General features: G+C 46.4%; 2 protein-coding genes across 3 annotated transcripts in view; both read right to left on the bottom strand.

Annotated features, from left to right (window-relative positions):
- Positions 1-28: 28 nt before the first annotated feature.
- On the bottom strand, positions 29-4350 carry LOC111857563 (peptidyl-prolyl cis-trans isomerase). The gene is made up of 5 exons (XM_072703991.1): positions 4174-4350; positions 2157-2187; positions 966-1054; positions 641-813; positions 29-348 (listed from the first exon to the last, which is right to left on the bottom strand). The coding sequence occupies exons 1-5, from the start codon at positions 4240-4242 to the stop codon at positions 216-218; spliced, it is 495 nt and encodes a 164-aa protein (XP_072560092.1). The 5' UTR covers positions 4243-4350; the 3' UTR covers positions 29-215.
- A 4527-nt stretch (positions 4351-8877) lies between these two features.
- Positions 8878-17220, bottom strand: part of LOC111857548 (zinc finger MIZ domain-containing protein 2-like) — a 28147-nt gene continuing 19804 nt past the window's right edge. Inside the window, exons 10-19 of one of the 2 annotated variants that reach the window (XM_023838526.2) lie at positions 15589-15733; positions 15186-15396; positions 14834-14939; positions 13667-13824; positions 12893-12960; positions 12729-12797; positions 12346-12590; positions 11971-12131; positions 10750-10953; positions 8878-10206 (exon numbers count right to left, since the gene is read on the bottom strand). In XM_023838526.2, coding sequence (XP_023694294.2) covers positions 10099-10206; positions 10750-10953; positions 11971-12131; positions 12346-12590; positions 12729-12797; positions 12893-12960; positions 13667-13824; positions 14834-14939; positions 15186-15396; positions 15589-15733 — 1475 coding nt within the window. In that variant the 3' untranslated portion in view covers positions 8878-10098. The remainder of the gene's footprint in view (positions 10207-10749; positions 10954-11970; positions 12132-12345; positions 12591-12728; positions 12798-12892; positions 12961-13666; positions 13825-14833; positions 14940-15185; positions 15397-15588; positions 15734-17220) is intronic. The other variant, XM_023838527.2, reaches the window with a different exon arrangement.

Genomic DNA, 17220 nt, shown 5'->3' with positions numbered 1-17220 from the left:
CTGACGCCTGGAATTAAACACACAGGAATGGCACTTTAGGCTGTTCCCCTTTATTTCAGATTTTCATAAACAAATTAGGCCCCGTCAGACCAATTGCAGAAAAAATGTGAATGAAGGCAAGTCACAAATGCGGCAAGTTTAGACAAGACACCAACTTAAGGAAAGGGATAGCGGGGAAGTGAATCTCTGCTGCTTAGGAATGTTGTTGGGACACTTCAGAGCTGCCCACAATCAGCAATGATGATCTTGGCCGAGGTTTTTCCACTCTGGGAACCATAACCCTCAACCTTCCTTACCACATCACTCCCTTCAACTACCTGCCCAAACACAACATGCTTTCCATCCAGCCTGGGGGGGGGGGGAGAAGAGAGAAACATAGGTTGGTGAAGGCCATTATCTAGTCATAAAACCAGACAGTTATATATTCAAACTGATTTGACAATTTCTGGAATTCAGAACAGATTGTACACTACAAAGGTTTCCAATTATATCTCATTAACCTGGAATAGGAGAAAGGTCAGAACAGGGACCTCTACGATTCACCAAAAGGACACTCATTGCAAGTCATTTTAACAGGGCAGAGTACCTGCAAGTCACTGTAATTTAATGGACCTTTACAAGTGAGAAGTCAGTGGCTCACCAAGTGGTCTTCTCTGTGCAGATGAAGAACTGCGACCCATTAGTGTTTGGACCAGCATTGGCCATAGACAGAATGCCTGGCCCAGTGTGCTTCAGGGTGAAGTTCTCGTCAGCGAACTTCTCACCATAGATCGACTTGCCGCCAGTTCCGTTGTGGTTGGTGAAGTCGCCACCCTGAGCAGATGAGAGGTGATGTGTGCCAAAGGGGACAACCACAGGACTGAGTGACAGCAAGGGGACCCTATTCAGCTCAATAGCCTGTACCAAAAATCTACCAATGGATTCCTACTTCCACTGACTAAAGTGTTTCCCCACCCCCCACCTACCTGACACATGAATCCGGGAATGACACGGTGGAAGCTGGAACCCTTGTAGCCAAAGCCCTTCTCTCCAGTGCACAGGGCACGGAAGTTCTCTATAAACAAAACAGCACCACAAGCTCATATGGGTTAACTGTGAAACTCTGGGTTACACTGCAAAACTCTGGGTTACACTGCAAAACTCTGGGTTACACTGCAAAACTCTGGGTTACACTGCAAAACTCTGGGTTACACTGCAAAACTCTGGGTTACACTGCAAAACTCTGGGTTACACTGCAAAACTCTGGGTTACACTGCAAAACTCTGGGTTACACTGCAAAACTCTGGGTTACACTGCAAAACTCTGGGTTACACTGCAAAACTCTGGGTTACACTGCAAAACTCTGGGTTACACTGCAAAACTCTGGGTTACACTGCAAAACTCTGGGTTACACTGCAAAACTCTGGGTTACACTGCAAAACTCTGGGTTACACTGCAAAACTCTGGGTTACACTGCAAAACTCTGGGTTACACTGCAAAACTCTGGGTTACACTGCAAAACTCTGGGTTACACTGCAAAACTCTGGGTTACACTGCAAAACTCTGGGTTACACTGCAAAACTCTGGGTTACACTGCAAAACTCTGGGTTACACTGCAAAACTCTGGGTTACACTGCAAAACTCTGGGTTACACTGCAAAACTCTGGGTTACACTGCAAAACTCTGGGTTACACTGCAAAACTCTGGGTTACACTGCAAAACTCTGGGTTACACTGCAAAACTCTGGGTTACACTGCAAAACTCTGGGTTACACTGCAAAACTCTGGGTTACACTGCAAAACTCTGGGTTACACTGCAAAACTCTGGGTTACACTGCAAAACTCTGGGTTACACTGCAAAACTCTGGGTTACACTGCAAAACTCTGGGTTACACTGCAAAACTCTGGGTTACACTGCAAAACTCTGGGTTACACTGCAAAACTCTGGGTTACACTGCAAAACTCTGGGTTACACTGCAAAACTCTGGGTTACACTGCAAAACTCTGGGTTACACTGCAAAACTCTGGGTTACACTGCAAAACTCTGGGATACCTGATCTGGAAGAGTGTCAATTAAGGAAATGAGCATGAGACAGTGCAACTAGAAGCAAGCGCACTGCAGCTTCAGGGAGGCCAGCATCATGGCAACCGATTCAGTGAAGCTACATACATACATACCTGCAGTTCTGGGGACAACGTCAGCCCTAAGCTGTAGGGGGGAGGGGGGTGGGGGGGAGATAGAGGAGAAAAAAAAAATCCCTTTTAATAAGATAGTCGTGTCATCCTGAAATCCACACCACAGCTCCGACATCAGATTACATGACATGCGTCAGATGCTTCCATACACTCAAACAAGCAGGCCTTCATGTCAAGCAGGGCAGACCAAGGAGAAGCCCCACGTGGAGGAAAGGTACCTAATGGCATCGGGGCAGAGCAGCAGAGTCCCGCTGCTCCTGCAGCAGCTGGCTGCGCGAGCGCACCAACAAACACAAAGGACAACCAGTCAGCTGCGGGCTAAAAAAATATGTCCCCGTTATGTGCAGCCTCAAAACCGTGTAGCCACACGGGGACCAGGCACGGCCTAACCATATGTGGAGACTATGCAAGTCAAGAGTATCTTTCAAGAATGTGGATCCGCAAGACTGAAACGCAACGTCATACATGGGTAACCAACTGCTCTCCATACCAACGACAAGAGTACAGATTTAGGCGTGGCTCTTATTCAAACTCCAAAGGGGTAAAAGGAGCCAATTTAACGCATTTGCCGCCACTATCCAAAAAGGAGGAAACCTCAGATATTGCAGTGACCCGGGCAGCAAAATGTCCGGTGACTGGGAAAGGAGCCCCAGTCTCCGGCGTGGAGAACGCCTCCCCAGCAGCACGTGCTGCTATAACGTATTAATTTCGGAAAGCAATAAACTTCGACGGCATTGCCCAACTTGTAAGCCATTAGACGGAGGAGTGCGTAAAAATAATCCAAGGCGTCTAAGAGACCCCGTTCCTCCGCCTCAGAAGCATCCGTTTTTTCCACAGAAGTTTCTAGAACATTTCCCGGCACCGCCGCTCGGCGTCTACACGCGGCAACGGGAGGCAACCCTGATGCAGAAGTACACAGTTCGCATTGAATTTAAACGGCACATCATGTGCATTATACATTCGATAAATGTGTTAATACGTTAAATGAGGACTTAGCATAGCGACAGGACCGCCGCGCGCGTCCACGTGCAGCTACAGCGCAGAGCAACAAAAGGCAGGAACTTGGGCGCGCGCCCCCGCTGCCGCCCCGGATTAAGCTGAATACCGCAGTTATTGCAAAGGCGGGCCGATAACGCCGCCGCGACCCGACAGAACTGAAACGAAGCATACAAACGACAGAAATCACACATACACACCTCTCACATATCGTCAGTTCTAACTAAAAAAAAACAAAAAAAAACAGACCAAGCATTAGAAATTGGGGTCCGGTGAATTTATCTGGATTCAAATTGGGTGAAGAGGTGGATTCCATCAGCCCAACCTCCATTGTGAACATTACGCATTTAAGGAGGCAGAAGTTCCCTCCATTAATGGCCACCAACAGATTTTTTTCGGAAGCGCCTCTTTTCCCACTCGTTCTAAGCTTGTAGAATAGCTATAGGGTAAATTCGATGAATGCGGAAAATTACTGCGGATCGACCCCTTCCTTCCCCTCCCAGTGGATCGGTTGAAGTGTGCGAAGGAAATGGCGCCTGCTTGAGTGCAAATGCATAGCCTTAAATCAAATCGGGGTTTACGGGGAAAACTGGACTAAAATGAACGCATGAATACCCACAGAACAATCGTATAACTCAGTACGTTACGAAATCTGTCACCTATAAGTAGCCTGTTACCGGCAAAAGACACCATACAGTTACTCCTGCGGAAGGCAGCACAGATAGGTAGGCGGCTAGTGCTAACTAGCAGGCAAAGACTGCGATTTACTGCGGCACCGAATTTAACTTTACGCACCACTGCGCATCCTACACAAATATTTTATCAGACATCCAAAACACATATTACACTCCACGGTTCCATAAGAAAAAAAATATGAATCGTTTTTAATGCAGGGGAAATATCCGCATTACATTTTCAGCAATGGTCAGGTTTGCGTTCAAATTCTAAGTCATCGAATGCTTTCTGCTTTTTTGTCACAAATAAAACAGCTGCAAAACCTTACCTCCATGATAATCCTACCAACGGGTTTGCCGCCCGCTTGGATGTCAAAGAATACTCTTGGCTTAGACATGATTCAGGCTAAAGGACTGGCGTAGCACTTGAGAGCTTGGACTTCAACTTCCTTTTTGCTTAAAGCAGAAAAAGAAACGTTTTTCAGGACGTGATTAATATATGGTACAAGGCCCGAAGCCTCCAGGCTGCCTTCGTCCAATAAGAATGCAAAGATTTCTGAGTGGCAAACAGCTCATCAAATTAAACACCAGCCTGTTATATGGCACCGAAATATGGTGCGGCAGTCAAAACAAAGATTGACATTCATATTGACCAATCATAAGGGCGATTTCAATCTGGGCCGTCTTTTCCATCCAATGTAAACCGAGTAACGTCCGTGCAGCCAGAGGGTGGGTCGGTTCACGTAATGATTCTGCTAAGGATGTAAATGCGGGCTGTTGCGTCCAAGAAATGTTCGTCATGGCTCGACTAAATTTCTAAACGTGTCAGCCAATGCTATTCTGAATTTTTCTGTTAAGGCCACAGACTAAGGTCTGCTTATTTGAAAGCAGATTTCCAGACAACTTTTATAAAATTATAAGTTCGGTGCTCGGTCTGAAATACAGAATCGTTTTTGGAGTGACATACATGGTTGCTTACAAAAATGGAGGTTTTATTTTACTTTAATGCTGTCGTATTTTAATGTCTTAAATAACGGAACACAGATGATTTATACTGATAAAGATTTCAATCTAGAAATGAAAAAATACAACTAAATAAGCAATCATTCACATTTTATATTTTAGCAGGTGTGATCCTTCATAGCAGTAAATAAGAGCGCTGAAAAACATTGACCCAGATTACTAAATCTAATACATAACTTGTTCATTTGTGTAGGTATGCCATTTAAAGGGTGGCATTGTAAGTTCACACCTTCAGTGCTGAGAATTTGAATCTCACCTTCACTCTGTATGTGCAGTCTGCATATTCTAGCGTTGTGCGGCATTCCTCTGGTTTCCCTTTTACAGCCTAAGGGCTAGCAGTCAGGCTAAATGCTATCACTAAATTGCCCGTAGTATCTGAATGCATGCATGTATGTGGCCTACAATGGACTGGCATCAGGTCCAGGTGGTACTCCTGTCTTGTGAGCTTGGCTGCCTGGGATAGGTTCGATCCTGTCCAGGCTAAACAGCTGTCAGATGAATGGACCTCATTTACAGGGAAACACTTGGAAGCCACACATTTGCCAACTTTAGCCATATTGCCAGGGTGAGACTTTGGACTGTTGCAGTATGTGTTCATTAGCATTGCAGACCAGTTGAACACAGGCTACCATTGATATTGCACCAATTGTAGAGATCTAAGGTCTTATAAGGATGTTTGTGTGTCTTCAGAAATTTGGGTAGGGACCCATAGAAAATTCAAACCGAATCATTTTGGTTGCAGGGATATATTACAGTGTTTCACTCATTGCCAGAAATAGCGTTAGAAAGGCAGACTGAGCACTAACTGGGTAAATGTGGCTTAATTTGAAGAACGTAGAATTTCTGCTCACTTGATTTGGGCAGTAACTAATGTCAGCCTGGAATCTATTGATCTAGGTTTCCCGTCCATATAGATAACTAACAGGGCATTATAGGGGTTCATGCCTCACACCGCTGGGGTTATGGCTTTGATTTCTTTCTGCAGCTGTCTTGTGTGGGACTTACCTCCTACTGTCCAAATATATGAAGTTGGGTGAATGTTTCTAAATTGTCCCTAACATGTGAGGTGTCTGCTGTCTCATACCCTGTGGCTTCAGGGTCACCACAACCCTGTACTGTATTGGCAGTTTTGATAGATAACTCACATAATTGGATAACGTTACCCAAGGCCGGACTCATGCATAGTAAGGCTGTAACGTTACCCAAGGCTGTAGCCCAGGGCCCTGGGCTGTACTAGCCATTCAAGTCACAAAGTAACATAAAGCACGGAAGTGAACCATGAGTGTTTTGTCAATAATTTTTCATATATGAGCGAGAAACTGTAAAACGAGGGCTGAAATCCTGAGTGTGACACTAAATGGTCTGCAAGGTCGCATTAGTCGCTCACCTACAGTAAATAGCATACGAGGTCAAATGTCATATGGAAGCCATTTGATCACAGTTACTCTGCAACACTACTTCTGGTCAAATCAGTGGATGGCACCCAGATACACAGAGTATCTTTATAATAGATATAATATATAGAATCTGTATCGCTAACAAAAAAATGATGGTGATAATCTGGCACATTAGCTCCTGAAACTCACACAAACTCCATGACGCTGACACTCAAGTCGCAGAATAAATCACATGGAGTTTGTGTGAGTTTCAGGGGGTGGGCCCCATGGAATTTTCTGCCTAGGGCCCCCAGTGTCCCTACAATTGCCTCTGTCCATTACTGAGGCGTTGCGATACTGATCCCGATGCATTGCCAAAGATCCAGTATACTAAAGATGCATTTGAAGCAAGTACTATTGCTATTATACGATTCACTCCTATTGTGATGCAGTGCGATTCGACACGATGCCGTACCTCGTGAGACGAGCTTCCAAATCACGCAAGACTTGCCAAAAGACTTTGCGGGGAATTGGCCAATAACAGCAGTGCACAACTTGGACAGGGGGAATTAATCTAGATAAAAAATCTTTGGTAAAAAAAGTATAGGTCATATTTCTAAATAATAAAGGCATAGGGCTTCTGCTAATACTTAAGTATTTATATAACCCTGGTCGGGTGCTGCTTCCTGCTCGATAACCCCAGTGGACAGGGCAGGCCAGGCCCGGGACCCTCCCGTCGAGCACTCTGCACGGCGTTTTGGTAAGCTGGTGATGTCACGTGGCGTGGTGAGGGAGGTGTTGCCCAGGTGCAGTTCAGCAGCAGTGTCTGCAGTGACACTCTGATTTCTGGTGCTCTGACCCGGTGGGGAGTGCAATATGGTAGGAAAGGTGGGTGACGGTGAATACAGTCTGGAGGTGAATATGACTTAAACAACAAAATAAAATTAAAGACTCACTTGTAGGCCTATTTCCTAAAATGTGTTTTTACTCAAAGAAAAAACAAAAATAAATAAATAAAAAAGAGTTTACACTTTAAACTTTTCAATATAGATTATATGGGCAGACACAACAAAATTATAACAAGTAATGTTTAACCAGTTATTGGCTTAGGTAACTTACCCATATGTATAAGGAAGACCGCAAAACATACTACAGTTTATCAAAATATTTTAAATGAACCAAATGAACTTCCATCAGGCTCATTACCAAACATGCTTCAGCATTTAAACAAACGGATGGCTCGAATGTATTCTCCTAAAAGATGAGCCAGGAGCCGTATCTTACTTTCACAAGAGAGCTTGCTTTTGCACGCAATAGCTTACAAATGCAAGCAGGTACGCAATGAAAGACACGTCCTCTTGGGGTGTGGAAGCATAATGAACCCTGAAACCATTAATAAACATCGGTTGCTCTCTAAATAAATAATACAAAATAAATGAAGCAAAATTAATTAGCTAGTTATTCTACCTTAATAAATCGGATTTTGCCGATGCAAATATGTTAAAAACGACGCATCCCGAGTTCCTCCCAAATCGTATCCGGCGCACTTTTTAATCGGGCCAGTTGCTTCGTGAACTTTTATGCCGACGCACCGAAGTCGGTGAGAAAAGTCTGCGCAAAGGCGGCATTTACACACGTTCGGTGTTTCTTCATTGAAAGCTTTATAGCACAGGTGCACGACCCTTCCGTGTCTTCACAATATTTGACATTAGGACAAATGATTTAAAAATATATATCTTTTTTTACGTATGAATATGTTTGCAGATTTACGTTTAACGTATACGTGTTGCCTTCGATCCTTATCTGGACAAAATGGTATTTCAAATATGAATGCTAGTTGATGTTGCACGTTAGAAATCGTGACCCTAAAAAGAAACACAAAGGAGCACATGTGAAATGGAGGCTGCACGTGCTCTGCGGCATACCAGGAAATGCAAACGTACCGAAAAACAGACTTTCTGCAGAGTTCAGCTGTTGCCGTCATTCTGCACTTAAAAGCCCGCGGTAGAACGTTAATACATCCCTCCTGAACTTTTACATGAAAGGCAGCATTTGATTCACGTTATCTCAATGAAATTTCGTCTTCTGTGTACAGCCATCTGCATAGTCTGTAATAAGGTATATCGTGTTTTTCTCGGAATGGAGTTCACCATCACAGTACGTCACCTAATTTTTAAACAAAACGCCTTTAGTATTCTTGTGATGGAGATAAAAGGGAATTTGTCAGTCGGATTAAATGAAACTGTTCGTGCATTAAAAAGATGTAAACTAATCAGATTGATCCACCACAAAAAAATCATAGTTGAAGCCGTTGAATCTGTATTTACAGACAGGAAGGGATTTAAAAAGTGAATTTCAGCATCCAGAAATCCCGCATTTCATTGGTTTCAACGGTTACAATAAGGAAAAGTGTAAAACAGCGCGAAACGAATAATATACACGAATACAGGATTGAATTTCCCTTCACATACTTAATACCCCTCCCTTAAAACAAACAGCACACTATTTTTAACCCTCCCGGGAAAAACGTCGAATGACGTCATGAATGTCATACAAGGTAATAAGACAGTAGTTTGAAATGCCAGTACTTATTGATGTATTGCACTTACAGTGATGATTAGTATATAACATTACTCTGGAAGCACAAGGGATTTTTATTTATTCTGGGGGTCGCTACAGAAGCACGGCAGCTGTTCCACATAAAAAAAAAAAAAAAAAGTAATGCACATGCATCAACTGAACTTGTGTCTGCAGCCATTTCTCCAGCCATTTCCCCTCTCCACATCACCCACAATGTCCACTATCTATTCAACCAATGATACACTTCCAAGTGTGATGTTTAGCATTACAAAATTCATGGGCAGTACGCCAATAAATAAGGCAATTTAAAGTGCAGTGACTTTTTATAGTGAATTTGAGTAAGACTGCCTCATCATTCGTATTACTTACATGGTGTGGGATGGAAACCGCAGAGATTCGACCGTTTTATTCAGATGTTATTGCAAAACGAGAGGAATCACAGTAATACTATTCTTCCGGGACAGTCCGCCTCTAGCACCCTGGAAACGTTTGTCGCCTTTGTCGTTAAAATAAAACGAGGACCAGTTGTAAGCTAGTGGGTAAGACCAACACATCTATGGTATTCACAGTGACAGGATTTTATGAATGATTTACAGTAATCTTACCACCAACATATTGCGAGAGCGATCGGAGGAGGGAGATTATTCAAACATAGACCATCCCACTCCAAGCAAATATTTCTCTCTCACAGTTAAATAGATACTAAATTGGAGAGAATGCTGAAGACAAATATCAGCTAACACATAAAAGTACACTCTCGTCTTATTAAAACTCTCCATATATTATTAAATTTGAATTACATATATTATAACGGTCTTTATCTCTTTGTAAATTACCCTTGACAGAAGTCTGACACTGAAGGAACAAAAAAGGTTAGAAAAACTCCCTCTGAATGTTTATGTATTCTTCCCCCCCAACTGCATATGGGGCTGTGTAATCCTGAACCAAACCTGCATATGGGGCTGTGTAATCCTGAACCAAACCTGAATTCACAAACACGTGAGCAGCCACAAGGGAGGGAACAGAGTTTATAGCTTAGAAATATAAAACCATAAAATCTGTTACATAGTTCAAATGCCATCAAACAAAGCCAAACATCACTTTAATGGATTCTTCAATGACTCCAAGGCCTGCCGCCATTTCCAGTTTAAGGCGATGGGGAGAGGGGGTTTATGATGGTTTAAAAGAAGCCCCCCCACGTCCATTGGGCCATGGAGCTCTCAGGACACAAAGAGGCCGTGATCCGTACTTCAGGGGGACACGCTGGGGATGAGCTCAGTTATTCTCAAACAGAGAGAGCAAGTCGTCGTTGTTGTTACTGGGCAGGTCGGGGGGGCCAAGGTAAGAAAGGAGCTCATCTGGGTTTGTCAGTTCTGGAAGCAACTAGGGAAGACAGCGAGAACATTTGGGTTAGTGGCAGAAGGTCAGAAATGGGAGTATACTGTGACAAGAGAAGGTTGGCAGTTCCTATTCTAGCTGGGGTCAAGCTACTGTACCATAGGGTCGGCTACATATGGATTTAATACTAAGATTCTGCCCTGACATGACAACATCAGTTTGGATAAAAGTGTGTTTCACAGTTAAAAAACTCGATACAGAATTACATGCCAAGGCTGTACAATGCATTAGTAGATAGAAGTACAGCACACAGTATTGGAGCATACAGCGCTAATCGAGCACTAGCCAGCCATAAACAGACAAGGCCATCTGCAGAGCATGGAGGGAGCTGACAGCCAAGCAATGAGTCAGGTAACCCACCCTCATTAAACTAAGGCCTCATATGTCTGAGGACAATGCAAACTCTCAGATAATTAGTTATGTAAATGCTATATTAATCTGTGAGGATCCAAATTACGACATGACATCTATATATGCAAATGTAAAACACAAGACAGCAACAAAATCAAGCCAAATATATTTCCTCACATCCAGAGAAGATTCAGGAACGTCAGTAGGGCCCCCAAGGCCAAATGAGCCTTCTGTGTGCAGCCGGGAATTCTGGGAAGAACCACGAGGCGGCACCGGGGCTCCTGAACCTCCAAGGTGCGAGTTGCCATGGAGACCGTGGTGCTGTGGCTGTTGCTGGGGAAGGGGATTGTGGGAAGCCTCCATGCGACCAGAATGGGACACCTTTGGCGCAGGGGGGCAGGACACGAGGCATCAATGGTTGAATCCAGAACAGAGTGATTGCTTTACATTTTAGATTATAATAATTCATAAGTGAAAATAAGAAAAATATACATTTAAGGTTTTTTCAAAAACATTGTCAGCATAGACTTTGTTTATATGCTAAAATGTTAACTCAGATCTCCGAGATTTTGCCGTCTGACATCCTCCTGACACAGGCAAGGCGCACACATCCTCCTGACACAGGCAAGGCGCACACATCCTCCTGACACAGGCAAGGCGCACACATCCTCCTGACACAGGCAGGGCGCACACATCCTCCTGACACAGGCAAGGCGCACACATCCTCCTGACACAGGCAAGGCGCACACATCCTCCTGACACAGGCAAGGCGCACACATCCTCCTGACACAGGCAAGGCGCACACATCCTCCTGACACAGGCAGGGCGCACACATCCTCCTGACACAGGCAGGGCGCACACATCCTCCTGACACAGGCAAGGCGCACACATCCTCCTGACACAGGCAGGGCGCACACATCCTCCTGACACAGGCAGGGCGCACACATCCTCCTGACACAGGCAAGGCGCACACATCCTCCTGACACAGGCAAGGCGCACACATCCTCCTGACAGGCAGGGCGCACACATCCTCCTGACACAGGCAAGGCGCACACATCCTCCTGACACAGGCAAGGCGCACACATCCTCCTGACACAGGCAGGGCGCACACATCCTCCTGACATAGGCAGGGCGCACACATCCTCCTGACACAGGCAAGGCGCACACATCCTCCTGACAGGCAGGGCGCACACATCCTCCTGACACAGGCAAGGCGCACACATCCTCCTGACAGGCAAGGCGCACACATCCTCCTGACACAGGCAAGGCGCACACATCCTCCTGACACAGGCAAGGCGCACACATCCTCCTGACACAGGCAAGGCGCACATGCTCCCTTTGATTTGCTGCCATGCCGACAGACCAGTGACGCACAGCGTTCAGCTACAGCGGGAGTACCTGTGTGGGCATGGGGTGCCCCTTGTCGGGAGTGAGAAGCCCGCTGGGCGGGTCAGCCTGGTATGGGGCGGGGGGCGGCCCGGAAGCGAACTCGCCAATGCTGGGGGCGCTGGGGGCATTGGGGAAATCTGTGAATTCAGGCTGGCTCGAATAACTGGGTCCTGAAGAGAGGACAAAAGGTACACGCTCAAAGTTAACTCCATCTTTTGTTCCTTTTTTCAAAAGCCTCATAAAGCCTGTAAAGCCGCTGTGAAAAAGATTAAAAAATACAGAACTGTATACAGTTAAAACACGCCTACTTAACATAAAAGGGTTGAGAATGACTACAATACGCAGAACATTGTCCAAGAAGTGTCTACAAAACATTCTGCAAACCCTGGCTGGTGTAGTCAGGTGTGCTGCTGCTGCCACCTGGTGGCAAAGATGGGTACGGGGAAGGGGCGGGCCCAAGTGACGCAATCATCTCCATAACGCTGGGCAGGATCATGTGACTGGGGCTCAGCGTGCGGCAGCGCTTCAGCGCCGGACCATCCGGCTCCTCCTTGAGGTGCAGGTCGGGTTTTATCGGTACCGGCTTCCAGCTGCATACTGGGTCGATGGAGATCTCCTCATACTCAGAGCTGGAGCAGGGCAAAGGAGAAGGGCCAATCAAAATGGGTGAATAGGGCAGTGAGAGGGAGAGCTAACCGGAAATCAGAACAGCAATGCATTAATGCTGGGAAAAACAGCATCAAGAGAACACATGAAAAAGCACTTACTTCTGAATGTAGACAAGGATTCCCAGTATGTACTGGTCCACTTCCAGACCCTCCAGAAGAGCTGTTTTACTGTGAAATACAGAAATAGGCAGTCAAGCCCAAGTTCAATGAATTCTACATGAAATGGAGCAGCAGGGTGTGAAATGGAAACAGGGCTGACATACTTGCAGACGGGACAGCGCCAGGTCCCCCTCTCGCAGTTGAGCTGCAGGTAGGACTCTAGGTCGAAGCACTGCAAGGGGACAAGGGGCAAGCCTGTCAGGCTTCTTACTGATGTGATTAAACTGAATAACGTCTCACTGCATGTCCTCTGGGTATTCACACATTGCCATAACGTCTCACTGCATGTCCTCTGGGTATTCACACATTGCCATAACGTCTCACTGCATGTCCTCTGGGTATTCACACATTGCCATAACGTCTCACTGCATGTCCTCTGGGTATTCACACAGTGCCATAACGTCTCACTGCATGTCCTCTGGGTATTCACACAGTGCCATAACGTCTCACTGCATGTCCTCTGGGTATTCACACAGTGCCATAACGTCTCACTGCATGTCCTCTGGGTATTCACACAGTGCCATAACGTCTCACTGCATGTCCTCTGGGTATTCACACAGTGCCATAACGTCTCACTGCATGTCCTCTGGGTATTCACACAGTGCCATAACGTCTCACTGCATGTCCTCTGGGTATTCACACAGTGCCATAACGTCTCACTGCATGTCCTCTGGGTATTCACACAGTGCCATAACGTCTCACTGCATGTCCTCTGGGTATTCACACAGTGCCATAACGTCTCACTGCATGTCCTCTGGGTATTCACACAGTGCCATAACGTCTCACTGCATGTCCTCTGGGTATTCACACAGTGCCATAACGTCTCACTGCATGTCCTCTGGGTATTCACACAGTGCCTCAGAGTGCCCCCTCCTAACCTGTATGTGGCGGCAGTCGTGACCCCGTGCCGGGAGCTGGATGCGGCGGAATGTGATGGGACACTTGAGGGACACCCTGATGGCAGTCTGCTCCACTCCGTCCTCCCCGTTGAGCCCAGGGGTCCCTGGTGTGGTGCCGCTGCTGAAGTTCTTCTTTACTGTAGGTTCAGGAAGGGGGTGTGTAAGAGGAGAGCTTGGGTGTCAGACGGCCCGGGAGGCTTGGCCCTTAGGGGTACAAAGGTAGCACTCCGACGCCACGCATTGGCGAGGAGCCCGTCAGCATCAACACTACCTAAACAATCCAACCTCTGGGAAAGATTATAAACAAGTACGAGGTCACAACCCAGTATGCATGTGCCTAGTTGTCCATCGCTAGAACTGACTAGCGGCCAACCAAAACCTTTCACAGAGTGTCAAGACAGTGAGGTGGCAGCACATTACACAGGAGGAGGGGGACGTTTTGCTTGCCCACAGAAAGGGCCTCGTAAACAGACATGACTTGACAGCAGCCGGTCTTCAGCAAATCCTCACCCGGCACAAGCGGAAGCCCAGGGTCACATGACTACCTGACACCAAGGCGCAAGCGGAAGCCCGGGGTCACATGACTACCTGACACCAAGGCGCAAGCAGAAGCCCGGGGTCACATGACTACGTTATACCTCTCTGTAGCTTCCTCTCTCAGGCTGGTCAAGTTAGCAAGCATAGCTTAAATCAGGGCTCTGCAAATCTGGACCTCAATTCCAAATCCAGGCCTTGTTTTCAGTTCTCCCAGGTAGTTAGTTTAATAATTACTGATTCTGATTGGTCAGAGGCTTTACACCTGGCTCACAGGTAAAGGAAGGCTGGAAAACCAGCAGGGCTCGGACCTTGAGGATCGTGATTTGAGTAGCCCTGACTTAAAAGTTACATGTTCAAACCCAGGAAACTCTGCTGATGAACCCCTGAGCAAAGGAATAAAAGTTTGAGACAACTGAACAAAGAACAAATAAAAATATTAATATTAATAATAATCCCTAGTTAGGCTCCTCAGCATTTGAGGCAGGATCTCTCTCCTCAGGTGCATTAGGTGTGTCTATACCCAGCGAGGCCGAACCGCGTGTGTGTGTGCGCTCATATATATATTACATTGTGGGGACCAAATGGCCCGGGGTGGGGGGTGGGACTCACTCTTGGTGACGCAGTGCTCTGCGGGCAGTAGGCGCTTCTTCATGAGGCCCTGCAGCACAGAGCGGACAGTGGGTCTGTGCACCAGCTGCAGCACGAAGAGGTGAGACTGGGGAAGGACGGGGGGGGGGTTGGTGTTATAATCCAAAGATCACCAAGGAAACCTGTCATGTGTTAGGCTACAAAACGGGGGCCAGTGATGCCCCAACCCGCAGTACTCATTTAATGATATATCAGTTTAACTAAAATGGTAACGTTAAGGTCAAATTTCTATGTCATATATTCCTGAGGAGAGAGACACACGTTCATTCACTCCCTCCTGCCACAATGAAAGAATAAGGAAGGGGAGACTAACGCAGCAGCAGGCGGTGACCGTGATCTGGATGGTGTTCCGGCCCGGCTGGCACACGTGCTTCAGGTACAGGGGCTTGTGGGACGTCTTGTTGTCGCCGCGCTCGATGGTGAGGGGCGTGGCGTTGACGCTGACCTGCACCGAGGCTGGCCAGTTGGTGTTCATCTGGCGGTCTTCGTGGTGGTAGCATTTGAACTGCAGCTCCAGGTCGGGCCTGTGAGTACACACACACACACACACACACACACACACACACACACACACACACACACACACACACACACACAAACACACACACACACACACACACACACACACACACACACACACACACACACGGTCATCAGCGAGGGCCACTCCTGATGCCCGATTTCTTGGCGTCATCACGGCAAAGGGGGACCCCCACCTAAGCATGAGGGTCTTGTACACAGAGTCCCGAAGCTGGAAGACGTGGTTGCTGACGGCCAGGTTGTGCTCCAGGCGGAACGGCTCCAGCACCACCCCATCCCGCACCGGGAAGGTCAGCCGCAGCTCGTCGCTGGGGTTCCCTGCTGGACGGAGCCAGGAGGGCCTGGAGTTAACCTCAAACACAGCCGACCTGCTTCAGCACTGAGCTACTCACCAAACTGTGCTGTAGACCCTCAGCGTGGAGCTCTCCGTCACTGACTGGCTATCTGTGGCCACAGCCCAATGAGCAGCCCTGCCCCATTAGTCTGATCATATTTGCCAATTTCTTCATCACAAATTAATCAGTACTTTCTATAGGCTGCAGTAGTATGAAGAGCAATGGAAAAGCCCGACTGGTTTATTGGTTAAACAAATCAGGCCTGATCTGGAGCAGCGCTGCCCAGGAGAACTATACCCTGTCATGATCTCCAGGCATCCAGGAAAAATGCTCAAAAGTATCTGAAGCCCCACATTATCGGAGCCATATTGTCTGAGTAAGAAAAATTATCATAGTGATTCTTCTCAGAGCAAAGCAGGAATTTGCACCCAGGGATCCACCAGGGATCCACCAGGCGATCAGAGTCCGGATCAGAGCAGACATGCAAAACCCACCACTTACTAAACAGCACCTGAAAATTTGTCTTGTGTTTACCAAAAACCATCTGCAAGAGGTGTTGATGAGGCCAACAGGTCATACAAGAACCCTGGGCATCTTTCAAAAGAGTAGGGGTGGTGCCCCCATGTCCTGGCTAAAATAGCCCACTATGGCCCTATCAGATCTGACCTCCTAATCATCCTCTATATCAGTGGTTCCCAAACTGGGGGGCGCAGAAGTATTGCGGGGGGGCGCACCAATGGGATAGCCTCAGGGGCATGTGCCACCCTAAAATAATCTCTTCACAGACTGGACGATTAAACAAATAAAGCAGCGCAACATTACAGTAACTAACAATAGATAAACCACTAACTTACGTGTACTATTACAGCATTTCTGTAATTTATTTAAACTTTATTTTACCAGGTAAATTAACTGAAAACCAGTTCTCACTGCTTTACGTGATATTCGGGAGAAATAGCAGATAACGCATCGGAACTGCCTGGGATATAAACGTCACGTTCTTCAGCCAATAAGGGCAAAGTTGTGTCGTCACGGAGGCAGTTCCAGTTTGTGCAGCCGGCTGAGATGTGCTATACGATCTGTCTTAAGTCGTCTTGCTCTTGCAAGGTTTTTGTACCATGTGACATGGTGACGTGTGAGGACGTTTTGCAGCGCCGGACAAAAAAATCTAAAACGAGGTTTAAAATGTTCTACATGAAGTGCAGGGAGACTATCAATTAATGGGTATGATTTAGTGTTGTTTTGTGCTATAGTATAGGCTGAAACCTGCAGTTATCATTAAAAACAAAATGCGGTAATTGTAAGACAAACTTTAATTTCAGTACGCCAATGAATATTAACAGGAACGTAAAATCTGCATTTGCATAATTTCAAACTTATGCTGGACTTTTATTTTTAATTGATTGCTCTTTTCTCTCCCACAGTGGTGAAATTGCACCATTTGTATTTTGTAATTACATTTGTTTCACTCAA

Source organism: Paramormyrops kingsleyae, chromosome 2 (assembly GCF_048594095.1).
Source record: "Paramormyrops kingsleyae isolate MSU_618 chromosome 2, PKINGS_0.4, whole genome shotgun sequence".
Classification (NCBI taxonomy): Eukaryota; Metazoa; Chordata; class Actinopteri; order Osteoglossiformes; family Mormyridae; genus Paramormyrops; species Paramormyrops kingsleyae.
The sequence above is the reverse complement of the archived record's forward strand: the minus strand, read 5'-3'. Positions and strand labels throughout refer to the sequence as shown.